Source organism: Camelus bactrianus, chromosome 1, assembly GCF_048773025.1.
Source record: "Camelus bactrianus isolate YW-2024 breed Bactrian camel chromosome 1, ASM4877302v1, whole genome shotgun sequence".
Classification (NCBI taxonomy): Eukaryota; Metazoa; Chordata; class Mammalia; order Artiodactyla; family Camelidae; genus Camelus; species Camelus bactrianus.
In genome coordinates this window covers 55,614,216-55,632,223 of record NC_133539.1, presented here as the reverse complement: position 1 = coordinate 55,632,223, position 18,008 = coordinate 55,614,216, and the positions used below count along the sequence as shown (strand labels likewise).

General features: G+C 39.0%; 1 protein-coding gene across 2 annotated transcripts in view; it reads left to right on the top strand.

The window, feature by feature from the left end:
* The first annotated feature begins 2,284 nt into the window (after nt 1-2,284).
* The window catches only part of IGSF11 (immunoglobulin superfamily member 11), a 111,797-nt gene continuing 96,073 nt past the window's right edge, over nt 2,285-18,008 (top strand). For both annotated transcript variants that reach the window (XM_074364022.1, XM_074364018.1), the window contains exon 1: nt 2,285-2,664. In XM_074364022.1, coding sequence (XP_074220123.1) covers nt 2,613-2,664 — 52 coding nt within the window. In that variant the 5' untranslated portion in view covers nt 2,285-2,612. The remainder of the gene's footprint in view (nt 2,665-18,008) is intronic.

The window sequence follows — 18,008 nt, the reverse complement described above, 5'->3', positions numbered from 1 at the left end:
AAATGAAAGGTGTTGTCTGTTGCTTTAACACTCAGAATAATTAAGAGATATAAAGAAATCCTACTGTGGTCATAAGGCAGATTAGGATAAAAGAGTTGATATAACTCAGTACTAATAAAAAATTTCCTTAAAGTCCACGTCAGGGGTATTATTTCTGTGAATTAACATAGCACATTTTTTCCTTTGTTTCCTGTGAAAGTTTTCTTTTGGAAGCCTCTGTGTACAGCTTCCAAGACTTCTGATTTGCTTCCTTTGGGTCCACCATCTACCATCTGCCCCTGTGCTTCTGAGCAGCCAGATTGCCTCTTGAAATCTGATCATCCCTAGTCACCATTCAGAAGCCACACTTCTTTTTCAATTAGAAGGGCTGCTCTACCAAACAGTGAGCACCCTGTCCTCTTAAAAACTCACCAGCTCCTGTCTGGCAAGGCAGGAGTACACTATGGTGACAAAGAGGCAGGATAGCTCTCTTTCTGCACTGATTCATAACACTGCAGATATATCCCAAGTGCGACTGAAAGTTACTTAAGGGTGAGGTTCATATCTTATACTTTAACTTTCAACCCAGAGCATTACACAGTGTAGATACTCAGGAAATATCTGCTGAATTGATGTACTAAGAGATATATTAAGTAAATTGCTTTATCAAGGCTTTTAAGCCTAGATTATTGGGCTATTTATTTAGTTAAAGAATAAATATTCTACCTCTATATTTAAGTCTGGGGTTATAGTGAAGCAAAGTCCTGCTCTGAGTAGCACCCACCACTTGGCAGCTTCCTTGCTTTTTTCCTTATATGACTTACTCTTATACTTTGCTTAGGGCTGGTTAGATAGAATGTAGGAATACGTACAAGACAAAGTAAGGAACTGAACTGTATGGAGAAAAAAAATCTACTCCTTACTCTGGAGTTTAAAAGAATGGAAATGAGCCCAGTGATGACCTGTTTGAAATAATAAACATCTGTTAATATCTGAAATTCTATATTGTCATATCACTCTTCTCTTGCCATTAGAGATCTGGTAAGGGATTCTAGCAAACTGGAAGTAGTCAGCAAAGTCGAGGCATTTTATTTGATTCATGTGATCCATAATCAAACTGTATTTTTTCAGGGTATTCTTGTTGAAGGTGACTTGCATTTCATAATGTGTTCCCTTTTTAAACCTGAAATTACAACAGCAACATTTTCAAAAGAGAAAAAGTACATCCCTCACTTCACCATTTGATACTATTTTAATTTTTACATTTGTCTCCCAATCTTTGTCCAAATGAAGACATGTTTTATGTATTTGTCTTTCTCCTGTGCATACTATTTTTGTTTCTGAGTTGCCCTGGGAGGATTGTATCTGCCAGATGGGGGCTCAGAATTTCTGAATGGCTCTAAGAATCATAATCAATGTTGCTGTAGAAATTGACCAGAATGGTGTAACATTCCCTGGGGGGAGGTATGTCCTCAAATCTAGAAGGCTTGGATGGGAGGCTGAAGCAGAATGGGACGTTGGGCTTTAAGAAAGAGAGCAGCAAATTCATTGGAAAAGGAATGAATATTAGGTTTTACAAGAAACGATGTAGGTAGATATTTAAGTAAAACAATTTCAGTTGCCAGTGAGGTCTCTCTTCCCACCCAACTGAAATAAACAAGAAACAAAAAATAAAAACCCAACCAAAGTAATAACCACCACAATAAAAGCATCTCTAGTTAACACTAAAATAAAAGCATTACTGGTTAACAAATACTTGAAATTAGTTTCAGAAAATGATATTTAAACCAGTTTACAATGTTGTGTCCGTTTCTAGTGTACAGCATAATGTTTCAGTCATACATATACATCGATTCTTAATTTTGCCAGAGTCAGGTTCTTTCGGATTATTTAAGTTATAGAAGAGAGGATTGAGAGAAAATGAAATGGCCAAATAGAAATCATCTGAAAACTGCAACAGAAAAGATCTCGCTGGTTTGGACGCAGGCCAGGGTGAAGTTCGTTGTGGAGCTCTCTGGGGCTCAGGACTGACACCACCGGTCTGAGAAGCGGTTCCGGACAGGAGAGGAGCCCAGCCTGCGGGCGAGGACGCCGCCAGTCCCGGGTGCCCGGCGATCGCGGAGGCGTGCGGGGAGCGGGCGGCCGGCGCACAGGTGGCCAGGGCCGCGCCAGCTGCGCGCCGCGCTCGCTCCGCGGGTGGGCCGCCAGGCGTCGCGCTGGAGCCGCCGTTGCCCGGGAGACGGAGCGGGGCGAGTGGGCGGCGCGCAGCGGAGCCGAAGCCGGGCTGCTGCCCGAGGAGCCGGGCGAGAGTTGTGGGGAGTGGCTCCCCGGGCGGCTCGAGGGGCCGGCGGGTCCTGGGGCAGCGCGAGGTGGCCTTGGCGCCGCGGGACGAGGCGGGCGAGCCCGGGACGCGCCTGGTCGCAGCTCAGCTTCCTCGGAGCCGGGCGGCGCAGGAGCAGCACTTGCTTCGTTTTCTGCGCGTCCCACCGTCCCAGCCCCGCCGGGCGGACTGCGGCCGGGCGGCGGGTCTCGGAGGACCGGGCTGCCCCGAGAGCGCCGAGAGCCCGACCCGCGCCTCCGCTGCCGCGACGAGGAGCCAGGCGGGCGGCGGGCGCGCTCCCCGCGGCCCCGGGATGACTTGTCGGGGCTCCCCTCTGGCGCCTTTGCTACTCCTCTCTCTGCACGGTGAGTAGCCGAGCCCCAGTCCCGGTGGGGCCAGGCGGGCCCGGCGGAGGCTGTCCGGGGAGCAAACAGCCTTCTCGCCGGGGCCGGGCTAGGGAGCCCAACTTTCTCGGAGGCCGTGTTCGTTGCTGTCTGCTGAGGCTCACGCGCTCACCCGTCCACCCGCGGAGGCTGCTGCCCCGGCGGCGCCCGCGCCCCCGGTGCAGCACAGGTGTTCCCACCCGAGAGGTAACTGCGCACGCCGCTCCGTTACCACGGGCCCTGAACCTGACTCTGACCCCAACCCCGCTCTTTGCCCTTTTTAGATAACGAGCTCCCTTACCACTGCCAGGGAGAAACAGGATTTAGAATCTTTTCCGTTACCAGGCGGCTCTGGGAAAACTGGAGATGATTTTAAAATAATTTGGAAAACTTTAAATTGTAGCTTTACCAAAATCTTTAACGAGTATTTGCAGGTTATGACTGAAAATGTGATATTTATTTAAGAAATAACTCTACAGTGTGCTACACTATATTCGAAAACAAGAATTTATCTTTTTTATAGTCTGGTTTCTTCCTCAAAAGGATTTAAATTGACTTACAGAGAAACGTAGAATATAGCAATATTAGAACAAAAGAAATAAACATATGTTTAATTTTCTTATTAACTGTTAAAAATGTACTTAAATTTAATTTTCTACTTTATCTTTAATCTTTCTTATATTTTATTTACTATGAATAGCCATCATATTTGGACCCTGATTTTCGTTTTATACAGTGCCCTTTCTTTTTTTGACTGTTCTGTCCTGTCGTATCAAGTTTTCTCTTCCATTTAATTGATTGTTGAGATTTAGTGAGATTTATTCCGAATGATTTTACTTAAAAATCTGGTTCATGGACTCATGGCATACCTTGGTTAGTACTGTTTCTTCTTTCTGGAGATACCAGTGTGTTTCCCATAAATTTATGACCTTATTTGAACTGATAACTGATAATAGGTCTTGAAGTAACCGTATCTTAGCCAATGTAATTTGTACAAATGCAATTTAAGGGATGGGAGAAAGGAATATAAAACTTCTGTGTACCTTTTCCATAGAGGCTAGGGAAGGAAATAATCAAAATTACAGATAACTTCCCTAGACTTCTGTAGGCATATATTTAGTGATGATGTGATGTCATTATGTACATTATATCAACTTGTGCTTCCAAATTAATTTTGTCTGGTTACTTCTGTGAGAGGGCCAACATTTTTCTGTCCTACTTCCTTTAAGAGTGAAATAAGATAGAGATAATGGGCTTTTAAATCATCCCTTGGACGTAACTGAAACTTACAAATGTTACTATAAGAACAGCTGAAATTTTGGGTAAAAATGTGTTGTTAACCCTTGTATATCATAGCAAGTGCCACTCTTTTTTTGTAAACCGCATTTGCGTATGGTTTGTTTTTGAATTATTAGGCAAGACTTTTTAAAGAGTTGATGAAATTCACAGAATCAGCCTTACAAGGTCATCTGATTTGTTTCTTTTCCTTCCGTTGGACTATTCCTAAACCATACTAGGCTGTTTTTAAAGACGTCCAAGGACATTTCAGCCTTTGTGATAATCTATTCTGTAGAGGCACTTCCAACCCTCAAAAAAATGTGTTCATTTGTTCAACAAATATTTACTGAACTACCTCTCTGTGCCCTTGGGTGTCTGGTGGGGAGGAGTGGTGGTGGAAGACTAAGGTGCACAGGAGTTTGCCCACAGCCCTTGAGGAGTTTGCAGTTTTAAAACAAGCTGTAAGCGTGCACAAGTGATTTATGATACAAGAATATGTGATGAGTGCCATTTTTTTTTGGTGATGTCAAGGGAGACTTCATGGAAAGGTTTACTTTTGATCTGGACTTTGCACGAGTAGGATTTAAATTGGCTGCAATGGGGATGGTTGGGCTTTCCTAGCCAAGGAACAGCCTGGGTGTAGAATATGAAATGGAAAGTGCAGGGGCATGCTCTAGAAGGGATAGAGCAGGAGATGTGTGCAAAGCAGAAACATCTAAAAAGGAAGTAAAAGGATGGTAGAGAACATTGAATGCTGTTTGAGCTTTATTTAATAGGCCATGGATAAACCACTGATACTCATTTAACTGAAGATGGGGAGAGGACGAGGATGAATAGCTACTGGGTGCCCAGCATGAGTCTCCAGGAGAATGCCATGTCCTGACTGCATTAAGTTCTTGAACCAGTCAGGGGCACAGTTGGAGTGAATGAATTAGGGCCCATTCCTAGGACTTTGAATGCGGAACGAGGAGGAGGAGTGGATATCTGAACAAAGTTGGCTCCGTTATGAAGGGAGAGGAGGAAAATGGATGCTAAATAAATAACCATTGCAGCATTGGCCACTACAATGGGGGAGTGCACCAAAGGTGGAAATAGTCTCTTATGTTTTTGAAAGAAAATGGTTGTCAGGAAATTTCTGTTTTTATTTTTGTTTAAATCTCTATGGAGTAACTTCAAAGGGAATTTGAATTAAAAAGTTAACTTCTGTCTAGTCCCACCAGTGGGTTATATATGGCTTAGGTGTGTCCTGTACTCCTTGTGATTCCTTGAAATAGCAGATAACTTTCCAGAATCTAAGAAAAATGTATAAAAGACCAAATAAAATGCAATGAAAGTGAAAAGAACTGTGAGCCTAAATGTTAGCATTATAAATTAGCAAATTTATTTAAACCTTCATTTCTTAGCTTTATGATTTTGAAACTGTTTTGGAAGGCTTCACTTTTTAGTAAAAATCTGTAGTTTGACCTACATGAAAGGTGACAGCTGCTGGATGAAGATTTTAGAGAAATTAAATCCAGTGCACTGTATATTCAACATGGATTATTCACAAAGCAATTTAAATATTAAGTGACCAAGTACTTAAAAAATGTTATACTCAGAACTGTTGTCAGACCCAAGATAATGATGCAATGGATAAAACCTTTTCCCCCCAGTAACAGTATATGGCACATTTTCAAATGTGTTTTCACACTTTGATAGTGGAAGCATTTATAATGAGAAGTCTCATTTGAATCTTCATACTTAAGCCATGTGATTTAGTGTCAAACAAGGTGATGTGCTGGTGCATGGGATTCTTTAGCTGCTCTGAGTTTTACAGAACACAGGTCTGCAAGGACTAGCTGAGTTGGGAGGAAATTGGGAAAATTGTGGCATTCCCCTGAAATTCCCATCTATAACTAGTCTATTTAGAATAGGAATTCTGAATATGTTGTTATCTACACCATTGATACCAATTTGTTTCTATATTAGGCAGCTTGAGGTAGCATTGCTGGCTCTGTGGTGGTCTAGTCACTTCAAGTAAACATGGTTCCCTCAACTTCCTCCTTCTTTGTTTGATGGGGACTCCTTGGCACTTACACATCTAACCTTTGGGTTTTGAGGGCAGCCCTCAGACCATCCGGAGGCTCTGAGATCCTCCCTTGATCATACTTTGAGAGTAACTAGTTTAAGAGAGGTTGTCAGTTCTTGGGTGATTTTCAAAATGCCATCTGATTTGAGCCGATTTTGGTCTTAAAAGTGGAAAGTTAATTAGTTTACTTATTAGTTAAACTGATCTTACTAAACTGGAAGGATTTCTTCCTGTTAAAGTTTGGGTAATTGATTTCCTCTGTAGCTGGTTTCCTACCACCTAAGAAAGAGACTATATTAGTAGTTTGCATCTGTGATGGTTTTAAAATTGCAGAAATGTGGAGTCAGTCAAAGAAAAGAAACCTGTTTCCTAATTTCACAAATGGTAGACTCAGCCATTGATCCGATACCAGTTCATCATTACCGTGGTTGGATACTACATAGGGGCCCTGTGGTGTGGCTCTGCCTCGCTCCTGTGTTACAGGAAGATCACATTTTCATTAATATCATTAAAATTTTATGTTTATAAAACAGGATTCAACCAATGCAGTTTGCCAATGTGAGCAAAAAGTCTATTCATTAAAAAATTCTTAGAAATCTACTTACTGGTTTCTCTTGATTTAGCATTTTCATCCTGAGAGAGGTAACGGACTGGCAGGGTTAGGTGCACACTTTTATTTAGAAAAGCATTGCCGGTAAAGAAGTTGAGATCCCAGAAGTGCTGAGTTCAGGAAATTCTTGTACCACAGTAAGTTCTTTGGAAGAATCTTCAGAGAATTAGGCCAACTTTAGTGGCCCGTAATGATAGTGGTCAGGCTTTAGGGTTGAGACAGATGGTTAAGGTATAATAGGTTTGTGGGATTGGAAATTCAGGGTTGTTGTTTTTTTTTTTCTTCACTGAGGGTCACAATAACACAGTCTGACATTGTGAGTGCAACTCTAATGTAATGGGGCCATTTCTAGGCCATTCTTAAATGACTTATTAATCCAATATTTTTTAAAAATGAAAAGAAATTTAAATTTTCACCAGTTCATTGAAGATCACACCAGTGAAAGCTTTAAGAAAAGTTCTAATCTAGAGAATCCCTTTACCCACCTCTGCCCAGCGTCTCCCTGTTCACAGTAGTAGCTTGTGTAAAAATCTGCTCTCTCACTCCTGTTTTCTCATTAGTGTTGATTCTTTTCTCTCCTATTTCCTCCTCATCCTCTCCTTTCATTTTGGAGAGTGTTATGTTCCTTTGTTACTAGCATTAAGTTCTTGTAAGGTAAATAAATCTAGCCAGGCATAGGTCCTTCCAATTACTCAGCTCTACCTATTTCCAGGATTGATGTTTAAAAAGAACCCTGTAGCCAGCCAGGCAGACCCAGAAATCACCTTAGAAGGTGGACATTGGTGGGGGGAGGGTGAGAGTGTGTCTGTAGTTCTGTGCTAATATTTTCCCCTTGTTCCAGGAAGTGAACTTTGTGATATGATTGTGTGTGTGTGTATATTTGTAAAAGAGAGTACCATGCCTCGTATACAGTAAGTGCTCAGTAAATAACTGTGACTGACTGACTGAGTGGTTACTAATATAGGTGGTACTCCCGTGTGCTTGGATTACCTGAAAAGAATGCTTTTTCCCTTTTAAAGGAAAAAGAATTTAACTAAAATTTTCCTTAGGAATTTCGTTTGACTGTGTTAACTCCAACTAATCTTTAAACCTTGCTATTTATTTTGTGGATCAGGGGTGATCAAGAGCTGTTTTCATAGTCTTTTCAAATTCTGTGACTTAAGAAGTTTATTTAGAAATGCAATACTTACAAGTCTTTTAAAATTGATTCTAGCTTATCTTTAATCCTAAAACTGAAATTGTCCATTTTTAAATATTTTTTTTCTTGAGGAATTTCTGAAGGTTTTGCTCCCTGTAATGAAGAACAACACTGGACTTTTGGGAATCCATTTAGAACCTCAAAGTTTTCCATTTCCATCTTTGGTATTCTTAGTCCTTGAGCGCCTGTTTGTTAGAACTAGTCCCCCAAGAATGGAGATAATTAATTAAAATAACACCTTGTGTGGTCTAAGCCCTCTCTCCCCTTCCTCACATCATGTGCGTCAAGTACTAGAGAAGACTTTTTGGAAACAGGAGCATTAACTAAATCAGGCTCCTGTTGGTGCAGGGGTGCATTATAGGCCACTCCAGGTGGAGATTGCTGGTTGTCCTCCCCTCCTATCCCCTTCCCTTCCTCTGAAGTCCACTTATTTCCAGCCATAGTTTCTTTCAGCTATGATTCACTCCCTTAGGGACCGTCCTCTCAGTCTACAGTGACGTTTACTGCTTTCAAAATGTCAAAAATCTTCTACTAATCATAACTGCATCCTCAACAATGTGCTGGAAGACGCCTTTTAAGTTTAGTGTCATCAATTTTAAGTATCATTATACTTAATCTTTATTTCTTTGGACCAAGTCCATCACTGTCAGTTATACAACTTCCGTCAGCCCCGTCAAATTAAGATCGTTTGCCAGACACAAAATTGTAGTACAGTTTACCTTGTGTATTGCCTGTGGGCAAATACAGACCGCCATACTTGCACTTGTTGGCCAAGACTTAAGACAGTGTGCAGGACACATAAAAAATGTATTAACAGTGTACTGCAAAGAGTCTCAAACTTTTTGGTGCTGAAGATTTTTGAGGCCTTAAAGACTGTTGAGGACCATGAGAGCTTTTGTTTATGAGGGTTGTGTCTATCAGTATTGACTATGTTAGAAAATGAAATTGAGAAAATTTGAAAATATAAATCAGTTTAAAAACAACAATAAAAAAATCTATTATATGTTGACATAAATAATATATTTCTATGACAAGTAAGAATTTTTCCAAAACCAAAAAATGTTAGAAGAATGGCACTGTTTTACGTTTTTGGGAGTCTCTTTAAGGTCTGGCTCATTAGGAGACAGCTGGATTCTCCTGTCTGCTTCCGTGTTCAGTTTATTGTGATGTGTTGTTTCGGTTTGGTTGAAATATAGGAAGAATATCTGGCCTCACACAGATATGTAGTTAGAAAAGTAAGGAGTATTTTGGTAGCATTCTCAAATAATTCTGGTTATTCTTCTTTGATATTCCACCAAAACACTTTAAATGATTTAAAAGATTGGCTACAATGCAAAATCAGAAACCATTATCAATAAACATTTCTTACTCTGTTATATTAAAATCCATTTTAATGGATGTTGAATATTGCACTTTAAAAGGATCTTTTACTCATGTGTGATTTGGAGGGTAACACAATTCATTGATCATCTGGAAAATATTGATTCACTGATGCAGATCTTACAAATATTGATGTGTATTACATTTTACAAAATGTAAAAAACAACCCCAAAACCCCACGTTAGTACCATCATTGATCTCACCAGAACAGTCTTTAAGTATTAGGAAGCTGTTCTGCTCACAGTGGCAGATACAAGTTTTCCAAAATTTCCCTATTTGCATGAATTTTATCATTGACAACAAACAGTTGTCAGTTATTTCCCTTGAAAGCAAGAGTCTTATTTTTTTCAGTTTTGAGAAAATGTCATCCAGATTCCTGTCTGAATGAGTGTTGTCTGTGAGTTGTTCTTTCAAGTCAAAGTGCTGATCGGTGGAAAAAGCGAATACTTGAGTTAGTTTTGAGCTCAGACCGCTGCCCCGGCGCTTCTCCTTGGGACAACCATGTTGCTCTGATATGCAGCATACGGGATTCATAAATATTATAAAAGGTCAAGATTAAATACAATTACTGTTTTTCCTTGACAAAGACATATTTTAGAAACTGCATTTCCTTTTTGAACTGGGAGTGCGTGACGGTGACAACTACAGCGACTTCTCCTACAGTTTAGTGACGGCACTGTGACTTGCGCCAAGGCGCCAGCGCTCTCACCCACCACGGCTTCTGCGCCATCAGTGCAAATGTCAACACAGGCAAAGGGGCACATAACATTTTACCATTATTAAGAAAAAAGCTTTTACCTCATGGGCTTTCTGAAAGGATCTTGGAGACCCTCGTAGGTCTGTGGACCATACTTGAAATGCTGCTGCACTATAATGGAATGTTAGACTCTTTTTTTTTTTTTGAAAAGTGTTTGAGACAAATAGCCACACAGTCCCTGCTATGTGGGATGACATTAAATGGGGTATGCATGCATTATTTTAAAATAAATAATAGACTTATTTAAAATTCTTTATTTTTGTATGATAATTTTTTGCATTACGAAAGTAACATCTCCTAGGCATAAAAGTTCAAACACTGCAGAAGTGTTTAAGAATTGACTCATACCCTGCCTCCACCCACTGAATTCTCTGCTTTTGCTGTGCATTGTTCCAGACCTTTTTCTAATCACAAGGCCGGCATGTACATGTAATTAAAAAAAAAATGCCATCAATATTGTTCTACAACTTATTTTTTAAAACATAGCACTTTGATATGGGCATCTTGCCACATCTGTTGCATGGACCCATCACATTCTTTTTAGTGACCATTTAGTATTTCATAGGTGTATATACTATACTTTATTTAGCTGTTTCCCCCTTGTCGGATATTTATGTTGTTTCTGATTTTTCAGTGTTAATGATGTAGTGAACATCTTTATACATATAACCTCTACATTTGTGTAGGTATTTTTGTAGTCTAGGTTGCCCAAAGAGGAATTGTTTGGTTGTACACATTCAGCATCTGGGGTGAGACGATAGCATTGTGTAAAAGTTCATGGGCTTTGTGTAGTCAGACAGGCTGGGTTTGAATTCCTGACTTGTCATTTATTTGTTGTAGGACTTAGGGAATGTTATAATGTCCTGAGCTTGAGTTTGATTATCATATAGAGTGGAGTTGGTCTTCCTCAGTGCGTTGAGAAGGTACTAAATTAAATGAAATGCCACCTCTAAACTGTCTAGCATAGTGCCTGGCACATAGAAAATGCTTCGTGAGTGGCAGTTACTGTTATGAGGATTGCTCAGCCACAACTTGAGTCAGGAGGTAGGAGTTCTATGCAGGGTTGTCAGTGGAGGTGTGACCTCGTCCAGTTTTCCAGGCCTGCTTTCACTTGCAAAATGAGGGAGTTAGATAAGGTAATCGCCTCTTCTTTTCCAGCTCTGTGATCTCATGATGCTTTAACCTGGCTTCCAAGTATTGAGCATATTGGCAATAAAATAAGCTGGCAATAATATAGGACTGAGGTTAACATATTTATAAAACTTTTCCTAAAATAGTTATTTGACGTTCCTCTCCCTCTCCTCCAATCAATATAGTGAGACTTTATGGTGATATCTGTTTGAGGAATTAAAAAGATTAGAAAAAGTGGTTTTAAATATAAATAATTTTATTTTAAAATTTTATTTTAAAATTAATTTCTGTTCACTTTGACTCAGGCTATGTACATACACCTTTATTTTCTTATATCCTTTATAACATAAACAGGTATTGTATGTATCAGGAGAGGGTCAGTTGTGAGCAGGCTTTAAATGTGACAAATTTTTTACCACAATCACTGTATTCTGGTCCTTTAGTGCAATTTTTATAACTTTTCCCTGCTTTTTATCTCATAATGACTTTTCTTGGTCTAAGTCAGGTATAGGTGTCTAAAATTTATCTATTCTGGGTTACATGATGAATATAGACATTTTAGTAGTGTTATTGTTGATTAAAAGTGAAAAGCCTGGGAGCTTTAAAAAAAAACCGTTGAGTTTGGGGGAGGTAGTGATACTTAAAGCTCTGGAGGAGCGTGGTCAAGCACATTTAATTCTGACTTATATCATTGATAATGTTTCCCAGCTGTTCTTTGTGCATTTTCATGAAAGAGGATGTTTCCATACAAAGCCAGGTGGTCTCCCTAATGGACATTAGTCACATTGGCAGAATTTCCAAAATAATTTTGAGATTCATAAACTCACTGCCTACTGTGTTTCCTTGGTAAGTATAGTTTATTGTCAGATCATTAAATTTTTCCTGAAGCTAAAACACACTAGTAGAGAAGGTTCTTGAGTTTTGTGCTCCAAAATAGTTATAGTTTCTCAAATATGATTATTTTCATGAAAATATTTTTTGGAAGTGTCTTTTAATTCTTCCTAATTCATGATTTTATTGTTCTCAGAGCAAGATATGTTTCATCTGCCCTTTGATCAATCTATATTTCCAGCTTCCATCCTAACATTTGCACTTCTTTGAACAAATTAATTGTGCTCTTCCCTCCTCCTTCCCTGGTTACTTCGAATTCAGGGGGTTGAGTTGTATTTCTCATTAGTAAGAAAGTGTAATGTTGTGAGCCACTGGGAGCTGGACCAGTAAGGTCTCTTGGAGCCCTTTAATTCCATAATGTCCTTGATCTGATGAAGCCGCTCAGTAAATCTCTTCACGATTCTCACGACCAAGCCATCTGCCTGCATTGAAATAATCAAATCTGCTTACTCTGTCAGTGCCTAACGAATATTCTATAAACTGACGATGATGACCATGAACACAAAAATAATCTTGAATTCTTGCCTCAGATTCTCTCGACACAGTGGAAGTTGGCAGGCTAGCTTTCTTTCTCTTTCTCTTTGACTTGACTAAGAGGGGAGTGGAACCCTTGCCCCAACTCCTTCCATTCCAGTTACCCAAATATGGCAGGTGAACTGCTTCAGCTTTTCCACATACTTCACAAAACCTTTACTGGCCCTTCTATTTCATATATGCTTGCTAATATGTACACACACACATGTATCTAATTTTATACATGGCAGTTTGTGTGTATGTATGTGCATGTGTATATATATCTATCTATATCTGTATATAGACATAAAGACCTGTACTCCAAAGACTGATGAAAGAAATTGAAGATGACTCAAACAGATGGAAAGATATACGGTGTCCTTGGATGGGAAAACTCACTATTTTTTTTCTTTTTTTAATTGCAGTATAGTCAGTTTACAGTGTTGTGTCAATTTCTGGTGTACAGCATAATGTTTCAGTCACACATATACATATATATTCATTTTAGGTTATTACAAGATATTGAATATAGTTCCTTGTGCTATACAGTAGAAACTTGTTGTTTATCTATTTTATATATAGTAGTTAGTATCTGCAAATCTCCAACTCCCAATGTATCCCTTCCCACCCCCTTCCTCCCCTGGTAACCATAAGTTTGTTTACTATGTCTGTAAGTCTGTTTTGTAGATAAGTTCATTAGTGTCTTCTTTTTTTTTTAGATTCCACATATAAGTGATATCATATGATATTTTTCTTTCTTTTTCTGACTTACTTCACTTAGAATGATGATCTCTAGGTCCATCTGTGTTGCTGCAAATGGCATTATTTTATTATTTTTTATGGCTGAGTAGTATTCCATTGTATAAATATACCACAGCTGCTTTTTTTTCAGTGTGAACATAACTTTTATTTATTTATTTATTTATAACATTTTTTACTGAGTTATAGTCATTTTACAACGTTGTGTCAAATTCCAGTGTAGAGCACAATTTTTCAGTTATATGTCAACATATATATATTCATTGTCACATTTTTTTCACTGTGAGCTATCATAAGATCTTGTATATATTTTCCTGTGCTATACAGTATAATCTTGTTTATCTATTCTACATTTTGAAATCCCAGTCTGTCCCTTCCCACACCCCGCCCCTTTGGCAACCACAAATTTGTATTCTATGTCTATGAGTCTGTTTCTGTTTTGTATTCATGTTTTTTTTTTTTTTTAGATTCCACATATGAGCAATCTCATATGGTATTTTTCTTTCTCTTTCTGGCTTACTTCACTTGAATGACATTCTCCAGGAACATCCATGTTGCTGCAAATGGTATTATGTTGTCAGTTTTTATGGCTGAATAGTATTCCATTGTATAAATATACTGCAGCTTCTTTATCCAGTCATCTGTCAGTGGACATTTAGGTTGTTTCCATGTCTTGGCTATTGTAAATAGTGCTGCTAAGAACATTGGGGTGCACGTGTCTTTTTGAATTAGAGTTCTCCCTGTATATATGCCCAGGAGTGGGATTGCTGGATCATATTGTAAGTCTATTTTTAGTTTTTTGATGGACTTTCCATACTGTTTTCCATAATGGTTGACCAAATTACATTCCCACCAGCAGTGTAGGAGGGTTTCCTTTTCTCCACACCCTCTCCAGCATTTATCATTTGTAAACTTTTGAATGCTGGCCATTCTGACAGGTGTGAGGTGATACCTCATTGTAGTTTTGATTTGCATTTCTCTGATAATTAGCAATACTGAGCATTTTTTCATGTGCCTATTGGTATGACAAGACTCAGTATTGTTAAAATGATCATACTACCCAAGGCAATCTACAGACTCAGTGCAATCCCTATCAAAATACCAATGGCATTTTTCACAGAGTGAGAACAAAAAGAATTAAAATTTGTATGGAAACACAAAAGACCCCGAATAGCCAAATGCATCTTTAGAAGAATGGAGCTGGAGGAATCATGCTTCTTGACTTCAGACTACAGAACTACAGTAATCAAAACAGTATGGTTCTGGCACAAAAAGAGACACACAGATCAGGATAGAGAGCCCAGAAATAAACCCACACACTTATGGCCAATTAACTATGGCAAAGGAGGCAAGAATATACTGGGGAGAAGAGACAGTCTCTTCAGTAAGTGGTGCTGGGAGAACTGGACAGCTACATGTAGAAGACTGAAATTAGAACACCATATACAAAAATAAACTCAAAATGGATTAAAGACCTGCATGTAAGACCAGATACTCTTAAACTCCTGGAGGAAAGCATAGGCAGAGCACTCTTTGACATAATCACTGCAGTATTTTTTTAGGTATCCATTGAAATCTCAGGCCGACTGGTGGTGTGTGTGGCCCAAGCTTCTGATGTTGCCTGGACTTTGGAGGCTGTGGCAGCATCACGCTGTGCAGTGCGTGATCCCAGGGCCTGTTCCTAGGCAAAAATAGTTCAGTTTTTTCACATCTTAGAACCACCGAATCTTTAAATGATTTCTTCTTGGTATTCTTAACATCTTGCTCTCTTTTCTTTCCTCACCACCTTCGTTAATTTATATTTTTGTCATTTTAAGTTTGCATTATTCCAGCAGTTTTCTAGGCTGGTCTTTACGTCATTTTTTTCCCTCTTTGATCCATTGCTTACTCTCTACCAGGATACTTTTCTGTCAAACGCTGCTTTCATCATATCTCTCCCTTCCTTTGACAACAGTAATAACAACAAACTCCAGAAATCTTAAAGGGTAAATTCCAAAGTTTTTGCAGCATCATTCAGTGTCCTCTGTGGCTCCCCCCAACCCCCCGACATGGCAAGCTTCCACTGCCCCTTTGGGACACTCCAGTGCTGTCTCTTCAGCTTTGTTGCTCATATTTCCCATCTTCTTCTGGTTGGTCTGAAACACCTCACCTCCTTCTCTTGATACCCATCCTACCTACCCTTCTAGGCTCAGCTCGAGCCTGTTTCCTCTGAGGCTGCCTTATATCCCAGCCTGACTTTTTGGTAAGAGGTCTTTTCAGAACTCTTACAGGTTCCTAAGCAACATCATGGCAGTTCGTGCTGCTCCTTTGGTAGCGCCTCCACACTGCTGCGCTTTGTTTTTCTCATACTTTCTTGCAAGCTCCCCAGGGTGAGCACTTGGTTCTGTGCACATGGCAGGTGCTGAATCTGTGGAGTGCATGGATGAATTTTAGATCTTTGTTTTGCAGCAGTCTTTTATCTTATATTAGGTAACAGACAATCCAGTTTTCATTTTACAGGCGAAAAGTGGAAATTCTATACATGAAAATGAGATATTCATGTGAATTTTAAAATGCTTTTATTACTAAAGCGTAGATGTTTCTCATTCACAAAAAATGAGAAAAAAAACCCGCCCAGATTCTTTTATGCTGTGAATTGAATTTGCGTTTCATTTGTGCTCCAGTTTTGAACAGGTTAATACAGTTTCTCAGGCTTTTCCTTTACATGAACTAAGTTTACGGTAGCTTCCCACTTTCTTCTGACATGTTCCTGCTGTCTTTCTGTAATTTATACTTTGTACAGTCCACTGAAGAACAATGACGTAGTCAGTTTTTTCTTTGATTATGATATATTTCAAAGTTGCTATATTTATTAGAAAAGAGCATAGTGACTGGGACTGAAGTTTTTAAAAGTTCAGTGTACCAAAAATAGTGTAGAAATATTGAATACCACTTAATGAATGATCATAAATGAATATACTTATTTAATCATCCTCTAGATCCAAAGACCACTCATTGCCCACACCCAGTAGCCCCCAAAGACCCTCACATTCACCCTACCATTTTCTGCTCCCCAAAGGTAACCACTTTTTGACCTCTAACACCAGGACTTGGTATGTCTGTTTTTGAAATTTATATAAATAGTATCATCCATATTCATTATGCATTCTTTTGTGTCTGGCTTTTAAAATTCAACGTTGTTTATGCTATTTATCCACACTGTTACATGTGATTGTAATTTCTTTGCCCCCATAACAGTATAGCATTTCATGGTATGCATGCACCATGGTATGAATTTATCCATCCTACTACTGATAGACGTTTAGGTTGTTTCTTGTTTTGGCCTGTAGTGAGCAGTGTTTCTGTGAACGTTCTTGTATGTGCTTTTTGATATGTCAGAGTCGGGTGTACACCTAAGACACAAACTGCATATATTCAACTTTAGTACATGCTGCCGTTTTCCCAAAGTGTGCTGATCTTTGTGCCCTCCAGTAGCGTGTGGAGTTCTGCTTCCTCTGCATCCTGTGAACACCGAGCATTGTCGGCTTATTTTATTACTTTCGTCATTCTGCTGGGTGAATAATGGCAACTCCTCAAGTGTGCCTGTTTGCAGGTATTTTGCATTTCCCTGATTACTAGTGCGACGGCTCACCTTTTCCCTTTCTCACTGGCCGTTTAGGTATCCGCTTTTGTGAATTGTCTATTCAAGTCTTTTTGGTAGTTTTTTTGAAACGGCTTTATGGAGATACAATTTACATACAATATAATTCACCCATTTAAGGAGCACAAGCAATGCTTTTTGGTATATTACATTATTAATTTTTAAGACTCAATGTAAAATGTTACATAAAATTAGTCATTTTAACTATTTTAAGAGTACAGTTCAGTGGCATTAGGCGCTTTCACAATGTTCTACAACCCTCATCACTGTCTGTTTCTAAAACTTTTTCATCACCGCAGGCAGAAACTCTATAAATGTTAAGCAGTAACTCCCCGTTCCCTCTACCCCTATGAATCTCTATGAATTTGCCTAATCTAGGTATCTCATATAGGTGCAGTCATACAATATTTGTCCTTTTGTGGCTGATTTATTTTCCTTAGTGTGATTTCAAGATTCATCTATGTTATGTAGCATGTGTCAGAACCTCATTACTTTTTATGGCTGAACAACATTTCATTGTTATGTATATGCTGCATTGGTTTTTCTGTTTATCTGTTGATGAATCCTTTGGTTTTTTGCCAATTTTTAAAATTAGGGAGTCTGCATGTCTTTCTTCCCCCTGATTTGTATGGGTTTGAAAAGTACTTTTGCTGAAATACTGGCACTTTATTGGCTATATGTGTTGTAAAATCTTCTACTCTGTGACATACCTTTTCACTCATATTTTGGTGTCTTTTAAAGAACAGTTCTTAATTTTAATTCAGTTTTAACTTTGTTTTCCTTTTTGACTAGCACTTTTTGTATCTTGGCTAAGAGATATTTGCCTAACCCAATGTAATGAAGATAGTCTATTGTCTTCCAGAAAATCTACTGTTTATTTTTTATATTTTGACCTGCAGCCCACCTGAAACTGATTTTTCGTGTGTGTGCTAAGAGTTGAAAGTCAAGGACTAAAACTTACTTTCTGTGCTGATTTACCTGTTTACATTATGTCCAGTCCTTTTGGTTAGAAAAGTGCTTTGATGGGGTCTTACCCTTCATCTTACCTCCAGGGTCTAGCATAATGCTTTGCACGTGGTAAGTGATCAGTAAATGCTTATT